This window comes from Hyaena hyaena, unplaced genomic scaffold, assembly GCF_003009895.1.
Source record: "Hyaena hyaena isolate Hyena2069 unplaced genomic scaffold, ASM300989v1 scaffold_131, whole genome shotgun sequence".
Taxonomy (NCBI): domain Eukaryota; kingdom Metazoa; phylum Chordata; class Mammalia; order Carnivora; family Hyaenidae; genus Hyaena; species Hyaena hyaena.
Genome location: NW_024080761.1, coordinates 1,824,142 through 1,845,030, shown reverse-complemented (window position 1 = coordinate 1,845,030; position 20,889 = coordinate 1,824,142). Strand labels below are relative to the sequence as shown.

Below are 20,889 nucleotides of genomic sequence, written 5' to 3'. Positions count from 1 at the left end.
CTTCATGAGACTTGAGAAGGGTCAGGCCACACTGTCTGGGCGCAGAAGCCCCAGCACCACCAGCACTGAGCATCTGTGTGACCTTGAGCAAACGCACTTCACCCCGACTCTCCTCTCCATATGAGTAACACGGTAACAGTACCTGCTTCAGGGTGACCTGAAGTTTGAGGTGAGCCGCATTGAATGAGGTGCTCCCCGAAGTGTCTTCCTCCATTGTCCAGAGGAGGAGTCCAGGTCAGAGTGGTGCAGGAACCTGCAGGAGGGCCTGCAGGCAGCCAAGGTCAAAGTCAGGGCCCCACACCTTGGTTCTCTGCCCTGGTGGAGTGTCGGGGTCACAGTGCTGCCTCTCCTTCCCTGTTTCAGTCCGCAGATGGTATTAGGCTGTTAGCGCAGGGCCTGGGCTGGCGGGCTGGGTCCCAGAGCCGGCCCACGGTTGGCCCTCAGTGTAGATTTATTGAATGACTCAAGAAGACCCAACAGAAGCCACAGCAATTCCTGTCCTTGAGATTCTTACCAGCGTGTTTTGGAAACCGAGGCAGGCCTTTTTGAAACACTGTCCCCCTGACCTCCTCCCCTTCCCCCTAATTCCTCCACTGCCAGATCCAGTGGATTCCTGAGGTTGGACAGAGCCTGTTAAGAATGAAGGCCAAGAGTGCAAACCTCATTGAGAGAGGGTACTTGGGGACTGGGGTACCAAATGACTAGAGCAGGTTTGGGAGTACAGAAAACGGGTGTCAGGTTGGGGGAGGTGCAGGAATTATAGTGACTGCTTTCGCTCAGCCTCTGAAAGCAAGATGGGGGGAAAAATCCTCTGGGAAGAGTTGAGAAGGTGAGGAAGACGTAGGTGTCACCCTGAACCCCTTGTAAGGAGCAAGCACCTCCCCGGCTGTGAGGAATCTGGTCAGTGGCTGGCCTCCAGCAGCCTGGATCTATTTGCCCCAGAACAGTCTGCGTCTGGTGTCCCAGGGAGATCAGGTACAAATGCCTGGCTGTTCCCGTCCAGTGTGGGGACAGACCCTGACAGGCAGTACTTGTACCACCCGCCCCTCCGGGGTGGCGGAGGTTTTGCCAGGTCTGCAGGGCAGTTTGACCTCCCGAACCCAATCCTGCTCCCTCCCTCTTCTTTTCACAGGTGTTTATATCCTTAATAAATCTCTTGCACCCCAGACTCGGTCTCAGTGTTTGCTTTTGGGGAACTCAGTCTGCAAGGAAGGGTGCGAGGGGCTAGACAGACTTGGGCCACTGGTCCTGTAACCGCAGCTGGGCACCTCGGATGGCTCTGTCCCCAGGAGGGGTCCCTTCCCTTCTCCACACACACCGGCAGCCCCAACCTCAAAACCACACCCCATCCTGTTGGCATCAATTAGAAACTGCAGTCTCCGCCCACCAGCCCCTCCAGATCTCTCCCCTAGTCAAAGCTGGAGGGTGGGAGGTTGTTTCCTTGCCCTTCAGAATGCTGGAGAGGGTAAAGTGGCCGGCAGGGGACAGTCCTAGATCACTGTGGGACCTTGGGCAGGGCTCCTTTGCAGCCTTAGTTCCCAGACATAAAGTTGGGGAGGGGGAAATAGGAATGGAAGAGAGACCATTTATTGTTATGTTATTTGGGTTTTTCCATTTCTGAAGGAAATGGATTCTGACCTGTAAAAGGTGGGGAGAGACCTGCTTATGTGGACTCTGGGGACACCTAGAGGCTGGAAGGAGTAAGAAGCATTTGAGGGTGAGGGGCGGGGCGTGTCCCCCTCTAACCTCACTCGGTCCATGCAGTGCTTGACTCGTCTCCGTGGGGTCCCAGGCCTGGGCTATTTGAACCATCTTGGTTCCAAGGTTTTAAAAACACCTGATGGGTTAGTTTTCTATCGCTGGGTGACAAATTGCCACAAACAGTCTAAAACAACATGCATTTATTGAGTGTCCGTGGGCCAGGCAAGCCTTAGCTGGGCCTTCTGCTCAGGATCTCACCAGGCTGCATTGAGTGAGGAGGTGTTGGCCGGGGCTCCATTCCTTTATGGAACTCTGCATCTGCTTCCAAATTCACCTGGTACTGGGCAGAGTTCAGTTCCCTGGGGTCAAAGTCCCTGTGTTCTTCTGGGCTGTCTGCTGGTGCCTTTGTTGAATCCTAAGGGCCACTCACAGTTTCTGTCTTCCCAGGTGTTCTCACAGAGTGACACCTTATTTTGCCAAGGACAGCGAGGAGAATCTTCCTGCAGCTTCTAGTTGGTTGGTCCAGGGAAGGATCTTATCCATCCATCCATCCATCCATGCATCCATCCATCCATCCATCCATGCATTCATTCATTTTTTTTTTATAAGAATTCCATGTTTGTTTTTTTATGTTTTATTTATCTCTAGGAGAGAGAGAGAGAGAGAGAGACAGCGTGAGCAGGGGAGGGTCAGAGAGAGAGGGAGTCACAGACTCTGAAACAGGCTCCAGGCCCTGAGCTGGCAGTCAGCACAGAGCCCGACACGGGGCTCGAACCCACGAACTGCGAGATCATGACCTGAGCGAAAGTCGGACGCCTAACCAACTAAGCCACCCGGGCACCCCGCATTCATTCATTTTTAAAGTAATTTCTGTACCCAACATGGGGCTGGAACTCACGACCTCATGACCCTAAGGTCAGGAGTCACATGCTCTACTGACTGAGCCAGCCAGACATCCCAGAGAAAGCTCTTTTATTTTTATTTAGTTGTTGTTTTTTGGTTTTTTTGTTTTTTTTTAATTTTAAGGGAAGGCTCTCTTTTAAAGGACTGACTTGAGGAGGCTCCAGGGTGGTTCCATTGGCTCAGGTCATCATCTCATGGTTCATGAGTTTGAGCCCAGCTTTGGACTCTCTGCTATGAGCATGGAGCCTACTTTGGATCCTTGGTCCCCCCCTTCTCTGCCCCTTCCCTGCTCACAGTTTCTCTCTCTCGAAAATAAATAACCGTTAAAAACAAAGGGCTCACTTGATGAGGTTGGGCCCACCCGGGAAAACCTCTCTTTTGATGAATCAAAAAATCAACTAATTTGAGACCTAAATCACATCTGCTAAATCCCTTCCCCTTTGTCACATAATGTAACCAAAGCGGAAGCGTGACATCCATTGTGCTCCCTGGTCTCGCCTGCACAGAGGGGAGCTGGTTTTGTTGGACATTCACACCTGCCGGCGGGAATCTTGAGGCCATCTTAGAATTCTACTGAAAAGCTGTGGATTCTCAAGCCTGCGTCTCCACCCTGATGCTGCCAGACTCCAGTCTAGCTGCCTTCTTGTCATCTCCACCAGGATATCTAATTGGCACCTCAAACCTAGCCTAGCTACACATGAATTCTTGTTTCCATGGTGCTCCCAAGCCTGCTCTGCACCCCACATCTCTGTTGGCTAAAAGGCCAACAACCTCTTGGTGATCCTTGGCTCCTCTTTCCCCCCATAGCTTCCTTATCCCTGTTGACCATACATCCAAAATGTTCCTGTGTCACTATCACTTCTCACCTTTTCAATGGCTATCCTCATGTTCCTCGTCCCCCTCACCCCCACCCCATCTCTTGCCTGGTTATTATGAACCAGCCTCCTCACTGGACTCCTTGCTTTCTCCTTTGCCTCAATCACAGTCTTGTCCACATAGCAGCCAGAAGGATCTGGCTAAACTATAAATCAGACTATGGCCTGCCCCTGCTCAAAACTCCCCATCTCATTCAGACTAAGCCAGAGGCCTCTGCACAGCCAGCAAAGCCCTATGTAATCGCAGGCTGTAACCCTTGGTCCGTCCTGGGATTCATCTCCTATTGTTTTTTCCTTCCCTTGCCATACCGTAGCCACGCAGGTTCCTCGTTTTTCCTCAGAGCTGCCAAGCACATGCCCCCTTCTGCCCTTTAGACTAGCCCTTTGCTGTTCACTCTGCTGGAAGCGCTCTTCTCCCGGATACCCCCATGGCTTACTCCCTCACTTCTTTGGATCTTAGCTCCAGTGTCACTACCTCAAAAAGGTCTTTCCTGATCATTCTTGTAAAGTATCACCGACCCACCCCCTTACGCTATCCCCTTGCTTTTGCCTGATTTTTCTTAATAGCATTTATCACTGTGGTATTTGTCATATACAGCTTTGATTTTGTATCTCTCTCTAACTAGTATGTCAGCTTCACAAGAAGGATTGACTGCTGCATCTGACTCCATGCTTTAGCTCATTCGCTCACTCATTTGCTCACCCATTCAACAAACGTTTATTATGGGTCTGCTTTTGCCAGGCTCTGTGCTGGGTGCTGGGTGTACAAAGGTGAAAAAGACAGACATGGTCTGTCCTTACTGAACTCACAGTCCCGAGGAGGATAAACAGAGGGATGGAGATGCATTGTTGGAGATGGACAGGGAGTCTGGGGGAACACGGGGGACACTTAATCCAGACATGGAGCAGGGCATGTCAGATCACTTCATGGAGGAGGTGATGCTTAAGCTGTAACTGACACCTCCATAGGTTGTTGCGATTCTAGAATGTGGCTACAAGTTCTTTGACATTCCTTCCATACATTTCTTTCCTCTTGAGTCTCCACTGGCCTTCGTGATCCACTTGTAACCAATAAGATGTAGCAGAAAGATGCTGTAGGTTTCTACACTGATTCACCGGATGAGAAGTCTAGCACCCCTAAGTCGTCATGCAGTAAAGAAGCCCAAAACCTAGGGAGAGACTCCGTGCAGGTGCTCCAGATGTGGGCACCTGTCCAGTAGCCAGACAAGCAAGCAAAGAAGTCTCCAGGTGATTCTAGCCCAGAGTCCTTCAAGTCACTCCCAGCTGAAGCAGTGTCTCCCCAGCTGAGGTCCAGCCACCATGGAACAGAGACAAGCCACCCCCTCTCACCTTGTCTGAATTTCTGACACACAGAGTCCATGGCCATGATGGAAGGGTGGTTATTCGCGCTACTAAGTTTGGGGGACAGTTTGTCATGAAGCAATTATAACTAAAACAGTGACAGTAAGCAGATTTGGATGAAGGACAAAGCTTTCCAGACACCAGTAACTGCAAGTGGGAAGACTCTGCAAGAGAAGACCGCATGGAAGGGAGTTGGCTGTGGCTGGAGCGGGTGGGGGGGTGGGGAGACTGGAGACAGACTGACAAGAGCATGAAAGGCCTTGAGGACCTTGAGGCTCTGTCCTGGGTTTCCACACTGCAGCCCAAGGGGTCTTTTTTTTTTTTTAATTTTTTTTATTTCTAGGAGAGAGAGAGAGACAGCATGAGCAGGGGAGGGTCAGAGAGAGAGGGAGACACAGACTCTGAAACAGGCTCCAGGTTCCGAGCTGGCAGTCAGCACAGAGCCCGACGCGGGGCCCGAACCCACGAACCGCGAGATCATGACCCAAGCGAAAGTCGGACGCTTAACCGACTAAGCCACCCAGGCGCCCCCCAAGGGGTCTTTTTTTTTTTTTTTAATGTTTTATTTATTTTTAGGAGAGAGAGAGAGAGACAGCGCGAGCAGGGGAGGGTCAGAGAGAGAGGGAGTCACAGACTGAAACAGGCTCCAGGCTCTGAACTGGCAGTCAGCGCAGAGCCCGACGCGGGGCACGAACCCACGAACCGCGAGATCATGACCCAAGCGAAAGTCGGACGCTTAACCGACTAAGCCACCCAGGCGCCCCCCAAAGGGTCTTTTGAAAACAAATGTGACCATCGCTGAAAACCTTTCAGTGGCTCTCCATTCCCCTCAGGATCAAGTCTAAGATTCTTGGCCTGGCATTCAAGGCCTTTTACAGTTGACTTCCTTATTGTTTTATAGACTCTTCTTCAGCTATCAGTCAGCTCTACCCTGAAACTCCGCCTCGGCCATGCCAGGTCACTCCCCACGACAATGCCCTCCTAATGCCATTTGTCTTTGCTCTTGTTGAGAAACTAGAGGGAATTTGGGCTAATCATCTTGCCTTTTGAGGCCTTAGTTTCCCTATCTATTCAGCTAGGGGGTTGGACCAGAAGTGCCTAAGAGTATATCCAGTCTGGCATTCAGGGAGCCTATGAAAAAGAGGGGGAAAGCTGCCTGCAGCCGACCCTGCCCGTCTAGCTTCTTTTAGGTTGCCTAGCAATGGATGCCAACCGTCTCCCCCATTCTCGAAGGTTTCTTAGCAACCCAGCTTCTCACCCTCGGTTGTTTTCAGGGTTTCCTGTTAACTAAATGAATGTTAAGTTCTGCTCTTTCTCCTCCAAGAAATTCTGCAGCCAAGGATTCTCTTTGGAGACCTGGATCTCATTGGCCAGAACTCATCACACAGCTTTGTCTAACTTCAAGGGACCTGGGAAATATATGCGAAACACATGGAAATTTGGTGAGCCGTCCATGTCTCCACCACAGGCTTTAAATGAAACCCCTTTGACAAGGTGACTTACGAGCTGAGATCTGAATAAAGCCAGAAGCTAGCCATGCAGCTATCTGGGGAAAGATCAGTCAAGACAGAGAAACAAACAAGGACAAAGGCTCTGAAGCCTCCAGAAAGGAGTTTGCCTGTTGTGCTTGGTTCATTGTAGGAATAGCAAGGATGCCAGTGTGGCTGGGGGAGTGAGCAAGGGAACGGAAGAAGATGAGATCAAGGAGGGAAGTAAGGTCGTGGGGGGGAGGGGCAAGCATAGGTCCTAGTAAGAACTGGTTTGGCAGTCATTGCTGCATAACAGACCCATTGGTCAACTTAAGGGCCTAAGCTGTTTTATTCTCTCCCAAGATACTGTGGGTTTACGGGATTCAATGGGATAATTCTGTTCGCGTGATGTCACCTAGGAGCTCGAGTGGGCCGACTTGTCTAAGATGACTTACTCACACCATGCTGTTCATTCAGTACAGTGTTTGGTGCGAGCCGTGGGCTGGAAGTTTGTCCGGGGGATGCCAAATAGGAGCACCAGCGTGTGGCCTCTCCACGTGGCTTGGGCTTCTTCAGCGTGGGGACTGGAGTGCAAGGAGCCTTCCAGAAGTGAGTGTTCCAAGAGGGAGAAGAGGAAGCCAGTCTTCTTGAAAGCTCAGTCCGGAAGGGGCACGGCATTGCCTTCGCCACACTGGATGGGTTGAAGAGGTCGCCGGGGCCAGCTCAGATTGAAGGGCACCTCTTGAAGGGCAGAGGGACAAAGAGTTCGTGGCCATCTTTAATCCACCACAGTTTTCTCCTTTTACCCTGAGTCAGAGGACATGCCATTACAGGGTTTGGAACAAGGAGTGAGACTCCCCTATGAGAATCTGACTCATGCTGGAAGGATCATGGTGGCTACAGTGTAGACAAGGGACCCACGAGGGGGCAGGGCAAAAGCACTCGGTGAAAGGGGATGGATGATGGGAGTCTGAGATGGCAGCCACGCTCAAAGCAGGGCCCTGGAAACAAGTTTGTCCACTGACACCTGACTGTCAGATATGATGGCCACTAGCCACATGTGGCTATTTAAAGTAATTAAGGTTGGGACGCGCCTGGGTGGCTCAGTCGGTTAAACAACCGACTCTTGGTTTCAGCTCAGGTCATGATCTCACGGTTTCATGAGTTCAAGCCCCACATCATGCTTTGTGCTGGCCACTGGGAGCCTGCTTGAGATTCTTTCTCTCCCTCCCTCTCTCTGCCCTTCCCCCACTCGCGCCATCTCTGTCTCTCTCAAAATAAATAAATAAACAGAAAACATTAGAAAAAAAATAAAGTAATTAAGGTTAGGGAACGTCTGGCTGGCTCAGTCAGTAGAGCGCATGACTCTTGATGTCAGGTCATGAGTTCAAGCCCCACATTGGGTGTAAAGCCTACTTAAAAGTAAATAAATAAAGGGGCACCTGGGTGGCCCAGTTGGTTAAGCGTCCGACTTCAGCTCAGGTCATGATCTCACAGTTCATGAATGGGAACCCCTCATTGGGCTCTCTGCTGTCAGCACAGAGTCTGCTTCCGATCTTCTGTTCCCCCCGCCCCTCCCCCACTTGCGCTCTCTCAAAAATAAACATTTAAATAAATAAATAAGGTTAAATACAACTTAGGATTCAATTCCCCAGTCACACTAGCCACACTTCAAAATGCTTAATAGCTAAACATGGCCTGTTCAGGCAGCACAGATCTAGGACATTCCCTTTTTCGCAGAAACTTCTATCGGATAGCACTGGCTTAGTAAACCTTCTCATCTCTCACCAGGTTCTACATTGAAAATCTACAACGTCCCACACTGTGACCTCAGACTCCTTTTCTTCCTATCCACCTATTTTTGGACTTCATTGAGCTCCTCCGTCTGCAATCCCTGCATCTTCTCCAGATCCATCTGCTCTGCTCCTGAGCCGCCTTGGCGTCCTTCCTCACTGAGCCAGGATCTGTCCTGAGGTTCCGTGTGGGGTCTGTTTTCTTCTCTGCTCTCTGCATCCCCAGTCACCCCTCTTCCTGCCCCACCTGCCGAGGTAAGTGACCTCATAAGGTTGTTGAGAAGATAAACTACCCTGGCACATAGTAAACGCTCAGTAAGTGAGATCTGTCCCCACCACCACCATCATTACTACTGATTATTCCAAATCTTTACCACCCTTTAAAGATTTTACCCAAGGGATACAGAAATGCTGAGTCATAGGAGCACATGTACCCCAATGTTCATAGCAGCGCTCTCTACAATAGCCAAAACATGGAAAGAGCCTAAGTGTCCATCCACGGACGAATGGATCAAGAAGATGTGGTTTATCTATACCATGGAATACTACACGGCAATGAGAAACAATGAAATCTGGCCATGTGTAGCAACATGGATGGACCTTGAGGGTGTTATGCTGAGCGAAATAAGTCAGGCAGAGAAGGACAAATATCATATGTTTGCACGTATGGGAGGATTAGGAGGAACTTAACTGAGGAACAAGGGGGAAAAGAAGGGGGGAAATGGTGGGGGAAAGGGAGAGAGGCAAACCATGAGAGACTCTTGAATGCTGACAAAAACTGAGAACTGAGGGATGTAGGGGGGAGGGGGGATGGGCATGGAGGAGGGCACTCGTGGGGATGAGCACTGGGTGTTATGTGGAAACTAATTTGACAATAAACTATCTGTAAAAAAAAAAAAGATTGTGGTAAAACATACGTAACATAAAGTTTATCATTAATGATAGTACATTCACACTGTTGTGCATCCCTCACCGCTATTTAGTTCTAAAATATTTCCATCACTCTAAAAGGAAAGCAATTAAGCAGTCACTCCCCATTCCTCCCTTCCCCTCACCCCTAGGAATCAATAATCTGTTTTCTGTCTCTGGAATTTCAGACTCTGGGTATTTCACATATATGGAAACATACAATATATGGCCTTTTGTGCCTGCTTCACCACCTTTTTTAAGCCTCCTGTTGAACTAAAACTTTCTCTTTCTCTTTATTTAATATTTTACTTTTTAAGTAACCTCTAAACCCAACATGGGGCTCAAACTCACATCCCCAAAATCAAGAATCCCATGTTCCACTGACTCAGCCAGCCTGATGCTCCTAAAACCTTCCTCTTTTCTTTTTTTTTTTTAAGTTTGTTTGTTTGTTTAGAGAATGCAAGGAAGGGTGGGGCAGAGAGAGAGAGAGAATTCCAAGAAGGCTCTACACTGTCAGTGCACAGCCCAAGGTGGGCCTCGAACCCACAAACTGTGAGATCATAACCTGAGCCAAAATCAAGAGTCAGACACTTAACCGCTTAACTGTCTGAGTCACGCAGGGACCCCATAAACCTACCTCTTAATAGATGATACTTCTTGTGTTTCTCCAGAGCATTCAACTTTTCAGATGTCTTATCACTCAACTTCCTATCCTCCTCACCCATAAACCAAGGTAACAATACTAATATTAGCAACAAGTTTGTTGAGTTATTGCTCTGTGCCAGGTGCCTCACTGAGGGCCTTGTGTGCACACCTCATTTCACTCTTACAACCCTTCTGAGAGGCAACTACTAACATTACGCCTATTTTCGGTCAGGGAAACAGGCTCAGAGCAGTTAAATCATGGAACAATCGAGTGGCAGAACCAAGATTCAACCCTGGATCTGCTTGACTCCAGAGTTCAACTCACAACCACCACCCTGTATCTCTTCTCAGCGGCCCCCCTCTCTCCTTACCCCGGGTCTCAGAGAATACTGGATCCTTCCTGTGTCGGCTCAAGGCCGGCCCATCCTCCTGCACCCTTAACCTCATCCCTTCCTATTACCTCCAGAACTTCTAGAACCCTCTCCACTCCCGTTGGAGCAGAAACGGATTCAAACAGCTGTGGACCGGAAGCATCTGGTTGCTTCTTCACTCACTTGTCTGATGTCTGAAGTGGGATGACTGAAAGAGCAAGGTCCGCTGGGAACGGTAACTTCACATGGGCTTTCCATGTGATTTTGGCTTCCTCACAACATGGCAGCCTCAAGGTAGACAGACTTCTTGGGTGGCTCCTCATGGCTCCAAGAGCTAGAGTTCCAGGGATAGTGCACGCCCTTTTATGTCCTAGCCTTTTGTGTCACAGCATCACTTGGCCCATGCACTCACCGGCTCACCCAAGATACTAAGAAAGGGTACGTGGATCCCATCTCTCCACAGGAGGTGTGCTAAAGAATTTGTTGCCATGTTTTAAAATCAGGACAGGTGGGGCGCCTGGGTAGCTCAGTCATTTAAGCGTCTGACTTTGCTCAGGTCATGATCTCATGGTTCGTTGGTTCCAGCCCCATGTCGGGCTCTGTGCTGACAGCTAGCTCAGAGCCTGGAGCCTGTTTCAGATTCTGTATCTCCCTCTTTCTCTGACCCTCCCCTGCTCATGCTGTCTCTCTCTCAGAAATAAATAAAAACATTTTAAAAATTTTTTAAAAAAGAAAATAAATAAACATTAAAAAATTAAAAATAACAGACAGGTTGTTTCCAATCATTTGCTATCCCTTTAGTTCATTTTACCCCCTAACATCTCTTGGATCCATTCGTTTTTCTGTAAGCCCACTAGACCAGGACATAGTCATCTCCAACGTGGAGCCTCCTCACTGATCTCTCTGGGCCACTCTGGAACGTTCTATCCTGGTCTCCCAAGGGACCAGCAGCCAGAGGGATCTTTTCAGTGTGGAATTCAGATCACACCCCTCCCCTCTTTCCAATCCTTCCATGGTTCCCCACTACTCTTGGGTTGAAGTCCAAACTCCTCACCTTGGCTTATGAGGCCTGGAGGGTCTCATGGATGGCCTGCTTCTCCAGCTGCCCCTCCTGTCACTGTTTGAGGCCTTTAGTTCTGGGCTCCAGGACTTCCTCTTTCTGTCTCTGTCTGTCTGCCTCTGTCTCTCACACTCACATAGTTAAATGAGTGAGTAGTACATGTAAAGCACTTAGACAAGCCCTTTACACATAAGGAACAGCGCAGATGTGTTATTATCACTAGTTTGTGTTCAGCAAATATTTGTTGAGCTGCCTGCTCAAGGCCGAGCAATGCGTGAGGCTCTGGGATACATCAGTGAATGAAAAAGATCTGGCCTCCTCTCTCAGAGTTCATCCACCCCTGTGTCCCTGCCCCCAGCACATGAAGAGAGAGAATTACGCTCAAGGCACGAAGGCACGTTGGTGCAATGGTGCCTGGAGAAGCTCAGAGCAGGGCAGTGGCTTTCCTAAGAGCACACAGCAAGTGCGGGACAAAACCCAGGCTGTGGGCACATGGCAAGGAATGAAGTAGACAGAGTTGGCTGCCAAGGCCTGGCTCTCCAGAGAGATGGGCCATAGGCACACACTGCCCAGGGCGGAACTCGGGCAGGTTAGGAGAGAGAATAAGGGAGACTATCTCATTGGCCCTTCCAGAGGGGAAAGGAAGCTTCTCTCCCAGCCCCTTCTCCCCAAGCCCAGCTCCCTTCTCAGGATGAGAGGGCTGATCCTTAGCAAGGGATAGGGGCTCAGAGAGGATGGGAGAGTGAGAGGTGCGGGCTCCACTAGGAGGTAGGGGGCTCCTGAGAGCGAGTCGGGGCTCAGCCATGGGTGAGGGCTGAGAGAGAGAGAGAGAGCTGGAGTCTGTGGAGAAGGTGGGGGCTCAGCAAGAATAGGGTTTGTATACGGAGTTAGGGGCTCCCTGCAGGGGGTGGAGACCCAGAGAGGGTAGTGAGGATACAAGGAGGAAACGACGGCTCAGAAGGCAAGGGTCTTCAGTCGGAGGCGGGTGGGTGATCGAGGGAGTGACGGAGAGGCAGATGCGGAGTCTGAGGGACTGCAGGAGGGAGGCGGTGGGTTCCTGGGGGGCCGTGGGGTGTCCGCGAGGGGTCTGGGGTCTCAGAGAGAGAAGGGAGCCTTGGAAAGGGACAGGGGCTCTCCGTCCTTCAGGGGCAGACAGTCTGCAGAGCTAGGCCGCGGGTCGGGCGGGCGGGCGCCCCCCTCCCACCCTCACATCACCCCCGCCCCCGACTGCGGCGCAGGCGCCGACCGAACCAGCTCCGGCTCGGCTCTCGCTCCGGCTCCCGCTCCCGCTCCGCGGAGACGGCAGGCAGAGAGGTGAGCTCAGCCCTGCTCCGCGAGGGGCCCGACCCCCCACCCCGCCTTCTCTCGGGTTCCGGGGAACCCCGCCCGCACCCCCTGCACGGCCACGGCCAGCCTCGGACCGGACGGCGGCGCCCAAGCCTCGGTGTGCCTCGGGCTTTAGGAGGTGAGGTCCCAGAGAAGTAGCAGGGGGCAGAGATCTCACCAGCCCCGTCGCCTAGAGACCCCTCAGGGCTGAGAGGATGGGAGGAGGCTTCGGAGGACAAGAGCCCTACCCACCTGTCTACTAAAACCCCTTCCCACCCCTCCGTGCCTCGGTTTCCCCCCGGGAGAAAGGATGCAGTTAACCTCGACCAGAAACAGTGGTGCGGTGGAGAGGGAGGAATTGGCCGGATTTCGCTGGCCTTGGCCCCGGGGAGGAAGCCCCTTCTCCCAGCCTGGGCTGCGCCGGACACTGAAGTGGGCGGGTCTGGGGGGATCTGGGAAGGAGAACTGAGGGAGGCCGTGCAGGCAAGACATTCCATCCATCTTCAGCCACCCCCCCCCTCCGCCTGTCACCTCGCGGACGCCTCCCTCCGCTTGCCTCCGCCGCAGTCCCCCCCCCCGTAGCCCCCTCCTCTTCCCGCTCCCCCCTCGCCGGGCTCCTCCCTCCTCCCGCCTAGGGACACCTCCCCAGCGTTTCCTATGGCAACCCACGTCCCGGGTACCCGCGCCGGGTCCGGAGCATCCTCCTTTTCCCTCCCCCTGACCACCGGGCCGCCTCCCTGCAACCTCAGCAGGGGAGGAGGAGGGGCCAGGCCGACGGGGAAGCAGCGTCAAGGTCACCTTCCTTCTCCTTTGCCAGCAAGACTGAGTGATTAGGTATATTGGGGGGAGAGGGGCAGTGAGGGCTGCAGGGGCGGAGCGAATCCAGACCAACAATTCCTGAGCCTCTCCTCCCTGCCCCTTCCCCCAGGGTCTTTAATTAACAGGCGCTGCCTTGACTCTGACTGCCCCTCTGGCCCGCATTCTTTCTCCCACCCGGGGCCTCCCGAGAGCCGCGGCCGGGGGCGGGCCCCTCGCTGGCCACACCCCCTGGGAGCCCCGCCCCCCACCTCTCAGGAAGATTCCTGTTCTCTCCAGGGACCACTCGCCCCCTTCCTTCTCTGCCTTTCGTTTTTTGGGCTATGCCTTTTCCCATTCTCTGTCCAAAGACAACATTTTTGGTCCTTTCCTTTTCTTCTCTGTTTCCCCCGAGTTGTGAGGGGGGATTGTGAAGAACCGCGAGTTATAGACAGGCTTTACAAAGAGCACTTCCGGCGCTTTGTTTGGATTCGTGGGGACTCCGAGAATCAGCCCAACCCACACTTTGGCTCTGTGTGTGTACGTGTGTGTATCTGTGTGCTTGGTGTTTCTCTGCGGCGTGTCTAGGTGTGCGGTGTGTCTGCGTGTCTGTTTCTATGTCCTGCGTGTGTCTTTCTATGTCTCTGTGTGGTATATGCGTGCCTGCCTGGGTATGTTTGTGTATCTGTGTTAGGTGTGTGTTTGTACTGTGTGTGTATGTGCGTCAATCTGTGTACGTCTCTGGTGTGTGTGTGTGTGTGTGTGTGTGTGTGTGCTGGCGAGTCTCTCTATGCAGGATATGCAGGAAATTGAAGGCCACATTGATGGGAAATTAGGGGGAAGGGCCAGAAGAAATTTGTCTTCTCTTTCAGTAGAAGTGCCTTGTTTTATTTTGTTTAAAGCTGGTCAGGAGCCCAGTCCCTCCCCATCGCAAACTCGTCTTCCCTCAGCCCCCTCCCTCCCCCCCCCACTTTGGTTTTTAGTCCTATCTGTGTGTAAATACACGAGTACTTTCCATTACCTAGTCTTCAGTGTCTCCATCTGCGAAAAGAAAGATTCCTAAGATTCGTGGTTGCCAGTGGCAGGGTAGGGGCTGGGCAAAATGGGTAAAGGGGTTCAAAGGTCCGAACTCCAGTTATAAAACAAATAAGTTATGAGGGTATGATGTACAGCCTGGTGACTGTAGGTAATAATACAGAGCTGTGTATTTGAAAGTTGCTAAGAGAGCAGGTCCTAAAAGTTCTCATTACAAGGAAAGAAATTTATCGGTAGCTACGTATGGCGACAGATGTTAACTACACTTTATGGTGATCATTACAAGTACCAGATCATTATGTTGCACACTTGAAACTAATACGATGGTATGTGTCCATTATACCTCAATAAAAATGTCTTATTCAAAAAAGAGGGGTTCTTAGATGGGTTTCCCTAGAAATCGAACAACCCTTGAGCCTAAGAGGGCCCCTGGCTTTCACCACCTCTGGAGTCAAGATTCCCTGGGGTGTGGAGGCTCTTGCCTTGTGAGGGGCAGCCCTAGGGAGGGACTTTTTAGGGCCTTGCACCTTGGGAGCTCGGCCTGATTGGACAAAGTGTCAGCCATGACAGTCGCCCCCAAGCATACCCTGAAAAAAGGGGAAGATTTTGCGAGGAGATAGGGGTGAGAACCTCTTATTTTAGATACGGGGCTCACAAAGTGTCAGATAAAAATAATAATGAAGAAATAACAATAATAGTAACTACAACTGCTACCATTTCTTGGTCTCAGATACAGTAACTGTGTGAAGTGGGTGTGATTACTAGCCCTGCTTTACAGATGAGGAAACCGAGGTTTGGAGAGGTAAAAGCATTTGTCTGAGGTCACACTGCCAGGAAGTGGCGGATCCGGGATTCCAATCCAGACAGGCTCCAGGTCCCACGCTCCCCACCACTGGGTGGCTTCCAGACTAAACAAGTACATTCGTTGGCACCTGCGATTCTCAGAGTTCCTGTGCGTTGGCTCATTCGTGGGGAAAGACAAGCCAGCGCGTCTAGAAGGCAGGCTGTGTTCTGAGTGCGGGTTATCCAAAATGCAAGGAAAAGTGGATGAGGCACAACGATGCGGGGGGGGCCTGGGAGGTCTTCACGGACCCCTCCCTCTGCCCACTGCAGCTTGCTTCGCCCACAGAGATCCATGATGCCAAACTGTGACCGTTCCTGCGGCTGTAGCCGTGGCCCCAACGTGGAAGACGGCAAATGGTATGGGGTCCGCTCCTATCTGCACCTTTTCTATGAAGACTGTGCAGGTATGGCCCTCGGCGATGACCCTGAGGGGCCTCCTGTCCTGTGTCCCCGCCGACCCTGGCCCTCACTGTGCTGGAAGGTAAGGCCAAGGGAAGCAACTCATGTGATTTCCTGGGGCTGCAAAGAGGAGATGGGATCGGTGGATAGAAAGAAGAGGGATGGTGTAGCAGATAAGTGTCTTGCGTGTGCAGCCGACAACAACAGCCACAAAAATCCAACTAGAGGGTGCCTGTCTGGCTCCGTTGGTAGAGCATTCACCCTTGATCTCAGTGTCATGAGTTCAAGCCCCACGTTGGGTGTGGAGCCTCCTTAAAGAAAATTGCCAAATGGCTACTGTTGATAAGTCATTCAACACCATACATATTTGGGGCGCCCGACTGGCTCAGCCGGTAGAGTGTGCGGCTCCTGATCTTCAGGTGGTAGGTTTGAGTCCCACATTGGGTGTAGAGATTTCTTAAAAATAAAATCTTGAGGGGCTCCTGGGTGGTTCAGTCGATTGAGCATCCAACTTCGGCTCAGGTCATGATCTCATGGTTCGTGGGTTCGAGCCCCACGTCGGGCTCTGTGCTGACAGCTCAGAGCCTGGAGCCTGCTTCGGATTCTGTGTCTCCCTCTTTCTCTGACCCTCCCCTGCTCACGCTCTCTCTCTTTCTCTCTCTCAAATATAAATAAGACATTAAAAATTTTTTTTAAAAATAAATAAAATCTTGAAAAAAAAAACCTCAAATGGGTTCAGACAATACAGGGGAAATATCAGTCCTTTTATTGAAAAGACCGGAGGTTGAGCAACTTAGGTAAAGTTCAGCCCAGCAGTTCAACCCAGCACACCGGGGACTCAAGATTTCTCTCAGTCCTCAGGCTCCCCATCGTGCCCCCATCCATGTGGCCCCTGTTGGCTTCAGGATCTTCCTACATGTTCCCCCAGAGAGCTGCTAGCTTGCTGACCCTCAGTGTCTCATTCTGCACTATCCACAGGAAATCAGAATTTCCTCTAGTCTTTCCTTCAGAAAAAAAAAGAAAACAATGCTTTTCATTTCAAGAAGTCCCGTCAAGCATTGCCTTGGCTCTGACCCGGTCACTTGCCCGTCTCTGCGCTAATTACTATGGCCAGGGGGAAAGTATATACTGACCGGCTCAGGAAGTGGGGTTCATCTCAGTTAAATCTTATTGTGGCTTCGCAATGATATATTGGGGTACGGTTGCCAGGGTAGTGGATGGCATGAGAGAAACGATGGGTGTCTATAATGACCAGGGAGAGAGGTCTATCAGGGCACACAGTGTGGGCAGAGGCGTGGGGATGGCAGTAAATTGAGTCCCTACAGTGGGCATAGCTTCTGCTAAATGCGATAAGGAGACTGAGGCAGAGGTTCCTTCTCCTCTGCTTTCAAAGGGCTTCCCTCTATCTACAGTGAACGCACAGCCCCAGGCCAAAGGATCAGAGGGTGCTGGGAGAGGAAGTGCTCTCAGTGCCTGGGGTGATCAGGGAAGATCAGAAGAAAGAGGGTCCATAGTTTAAAATGTTGAGCATCTTCTAATTGCCAGGCAGGGAGCTAGGCTCTTGCGCACAGAAAATTTAAGACGCGGTCCTTGTTCTCCAGCAGCTCCTAGCTGTGGTTCGTTTAGTCATTCTGCAAACATTTCCTCAGCTACTGCTCTTTACCAGCACTGTGCTGGTAAAGCCACCCTAGTGGCTCCTTCCAGTGTCTCCCTTTCAAGTGGGGCAGGCAGACATCACTTACACAGTGATGAAAGTACAAGTTCAAGGGGCACCTGGGTGACTCGGTTGGTTAAGGGTTCAACTCTTGATTTCAGCTGAGGTCATGATCTCACAGTTCCTGAAATCAAGCCCCGAGTCTGGGTTCCTCACTGAACATGGAGCCTGCTTGGGATTCTCTCTCTGCCCCTTCCCCACTCATTCTTGAACATGGGTGTGCGCTCTCTCAACATAAATAAACTTTAAAAAATAAAGAAATAGGCAAGACAGTACATGTTCAAGTGTGCGCCAAAGTGAGTGCATGGAAGAACAAATGTGCAGTGTTTGTATGAATCCTAAGCAGGGGACCTGACCGAGTCCAGGAGCATCCTGGAAGGCTTCCCTAAGGAAGTGAGGTTTGAGATGAGATCTGAGGGATGTATAGGAGTTATCCCAACAGGGAGATAGCGGGTAGATGGGACAGAGAGATGAGACAGGACCTAAATAATGATGAAGGAAAACTTAAGGTTGGCAGGAGAAACCTAAGTGGTTCCTAAGCGAGAGTTGGAAAGGACTTTGAGACCAAGGGGCCTCAAGATTCAAAACAGAACATGACATCTTGTGTCCTTCACCAGTTAGGTCCTAGAAGGTATGTTCTGTGACTCAGCGCGATTACCGTCTCTTAAGGTTAGACCAAGGAGTTCCCTTAAAATCCAGTTGGGATCATCTTGGCCCTGACTACTTCCCAATCTGTCTGCCTCTCTCCAGATCAGCCTGTCTTCGGGAACCCTTCTCCTGTTGCTGGGGGTGGCGGCCCTGACCACTGGCTACGCGGTGCCGCCCAAGCTGGAGGGCATTGGAGAGGGGGAATTCTTGGTGTTGGATCAGCGGGCAGCCGATTACAACCAGGCTCTGGGCACCTGCCGCTTGGCAGGCACGGCGCTGTGCGTGGCGGCTGGGATCCTGCTGGCCATTTGCCTGGTTTGGGCCGTGGCCGGCTGGCTGAGCCAAGACACCAAGGCAGAACCCCTGGACATCGAAGCGGATGGTCACGTGGAGATCTTCGGGGACGAGCCAGAGCAGCAGCTGTCCCCCATCTTCCGCGATGTCAATGGCCAATCTTGGTTTTCACCACCTGCCAGCCCCTTTGGGCGATCCTCTGTGCAGACCATCCAGCCGAAGCGAGACTCTTAAGCTGCCCACAAGGCTAGAGGAGGAGCCAGACCTGGGGTCTGGACCATTCCTCTGTCCCATCACATCCTGCCCTCCAACTGTCTCCTGATTTCCCCCTGAGAAGCCGGTCCCTTCCACCTATGTCCCCACAACACCCAGCAAATCCCAGTGTCCCTCCCCGGGGATCGGGCCCCAACTCATCCAAGATGCCAACTTTCCCCAAGTCCCCCCAAAACTTCCCACCCACCCCTCCTTCCCAAGGCCCTTCAGGAGTAGAACCCATCCCCCTCAATCTATCCTCGCTCTACTCTGACCCTGGGCAAGTCCCGCACCCTTTCAGACCGTCAGTTCCTGTCTGCGTACTCTGAGGGGGTTGGATCAGATTCTAGAGTTCCATGACTTCCCTATTCTACCCAGATATAAGCATTACTCTCCATATGCAAAGTTGGGGGGAAGGGTGGTAAGGTCGTCTTTATCCCCTGACCCCTTCATCTGTCAGCCGCACCAGGATGCCCGAGGATGGTTCAGAACGCTCACTTGGATTCTCCTCCAGGATGGTGCGAAAACAGTCACCTCCTGCGGACTGTATTCTATGTCCATTTTGGTGTCAGAGCCCCTGAGGCCACCCCATCATGGGCTGTTCTCAGCCCCAGTTTACAGATGAGGTGACCAAGGGAGGCTGGAAGTCTGCAGGAATTTGGACCCCTGTCTTCAGCCTCCTCCCCGGCCAGCTCTTGTGCTGCATGTGGAACAGGGAACCTGCTGGACACCTCAAGGGGTGGGGGACAGTTTTGGCCCAGAGAGCCTGGCTGGAGGCTTGATGGTCCCAGGTAGCTCAGAAGATAATTTGGACGTGCGTTTAAATGGTCTTTAAGAGCCCAGGGGGAGGAGAACCGGGATGTCTCTGCCGAGGAAAATGCACTCATCTAGAAAGCATCACCCATAGGTCCTGACCTCCCTCACCTGTAATGAATGTGCCCTCCACCCTCCATCCTGCAGCGGCTCTGGCCAGACGCATCATCTCCATTCTTACCACTAGGGGGCGCTCCGAGACAGCCGGAGAGAGGCGCCGATGGACTCCGCCGCATGCCCTCCCCCCTCGCCCGCACCTCCAGCCTGGAGGGGTCTCCCGGGAGGGTCCTCCGTTCTCCCCCTCCCGGCAGGCACTGCCGCCCTTGTGCCCCAGGCCCCTTCCCCATCCTGCGCCTCTTTCATCTTACCCTCCCTTTCAATAAACAGCTGGGATGGTTACCGACTTTGCCTCTTTTCTCCCTGACCGTGGGAAAACGGACGGTTAAAAGCACCTACCGTGTGCTGGGCACTTAAACCCACCACTTGGCATTTGCTTCCCACGATAATTCTTCGAGAAAGGGGACTCTTCATTTTACAGATGACTTAACTAAAGGTCAGAGAAGTGACCCCAGGGTGGGTTTCCGTGCTAATTTGCTGGGAAGCACATTTCTCTAGCATCCTCACTGCTCCCATCCCGGAAAGGGATGTGAGGCCCGGGAGTTCTGGGAGAGGGAGCTGGAGGCAAAGCTGGGCAAGGGGAACAGCGGACCCCTCCTGGCACATAGGAGAGGCCAGGCGCCGTTCTCAGCTCCTTACAGTCACACATTCATTCATTTACCCTCACAACAGGCTATGACCCGGGGACTGTTCCCAAACCCGCTCCCAGGCTGCAGGTTTGCATTTCCAGATGCATTCGCCGGCGGTGTGTTTCTGTCGCCAAACGGTTTCTGTCAACCCTGCCCTCCAGACCCAACCCTGCTGAGCTACCCAATCGCCTGCTTGCTCTAATCAAACCCCTGGAGCAGCGAACTTGGCTCCTGGTTTTCCTCACGCTCCAGCGCAGCCCAGCGGCTAGCCAACTTTGGAAATACAGCCTGACCCCACCCCTCCTCAGCTTCCCCCTGGCCTGAGCCACCGTCGTCGCCTCTCTCTCTGATTATTACACCAGCTTCTCCCTGGTCTCTGTTCTGTGCTCCCTCACCCCCCAAGTCTGACCTCGGCAGAGCAGCCAAGCAGACCCAGGTATGGCCAAAGTTAGGTGGTGCCCCTTCTCTGCTCAGAACCTCCCTTGGCTCGCAGCTCACACGGTAAAACCAACATCATGGGCGCTTTCCTCCAACATCAAGGCCACCTCCCGCCCCAGGCCTTTGCATCGCTGTGCCTTCTGCTGGTACACTTTCCCCAGCTCACCAGCTGCCCAACTCCCTCAACCCCTTTGAGTCTGCACAAACGCCCCCTTTCTCCGCAAGGCCTTCTCTGAACAGCCTGTTTTAAAATGCGACCATGCCCCCATTCCCTATTCCCTGTGCACTTTGGAGTTCAGTTTTTGCTTTCCTATAGCATTTATCACCTTTCAGAATACTTACTATGTAACTTACCTATTACGTTATTGTTTGCCAACTGTCTACCCCCTGCCACAATGATCTCCACAAGAAGGAGGATCTTTGCTCATTTACTGGCAAATCCCAATGCCTTGAAAATGCCTGGCACATAGTAGCTACTCAATAAAATGGGTCGAATAA

General features: G+C 52.0%; 1 protein-coding gene across 3 annotated transcripts; it reads left to right on the top strand.

Moving 5' to 3' along the window:
* Positions 1-12,339: 12,339 nt before the first annotated feature.
* Positions 12,340-19,610, top strand: NRSN2 (neurensin 2). Of its 3 annotated transcripts, none has more exons than XM_039237768.1 (3): positions 12,340-12,402; positions 15,374-15,568; positions 17,951-19,610. In XM_039237768.1, exons 2-3 carry the CDS (start codon positions 15,380-15,382, stop codon positions 18,374-18,376), a joined length of 615 nt encoding a protein of 204 aa, XP_039093699.1. In that variant the 5' UTR covers positions 12,340-12,402; positions 15,374-15,379; the 3' UTR covers positions 18,377-19,610. The 3 variants fall into 3 exon arrangements, with proteins under 3 accessions (XP_039093699.1, XP_039093698.1, XP_039093697.1); XM_039237767.1 differs by having other exon boundaries at positions 12,348-12,553; XM_039237766.1 differs by having other exon boundaries at positions 12,348-12,553; positions 15,358-15,568.
* The last annotated feature ends 1,279 nt before the right edge of the window (positions 19,611-20,889 follow it).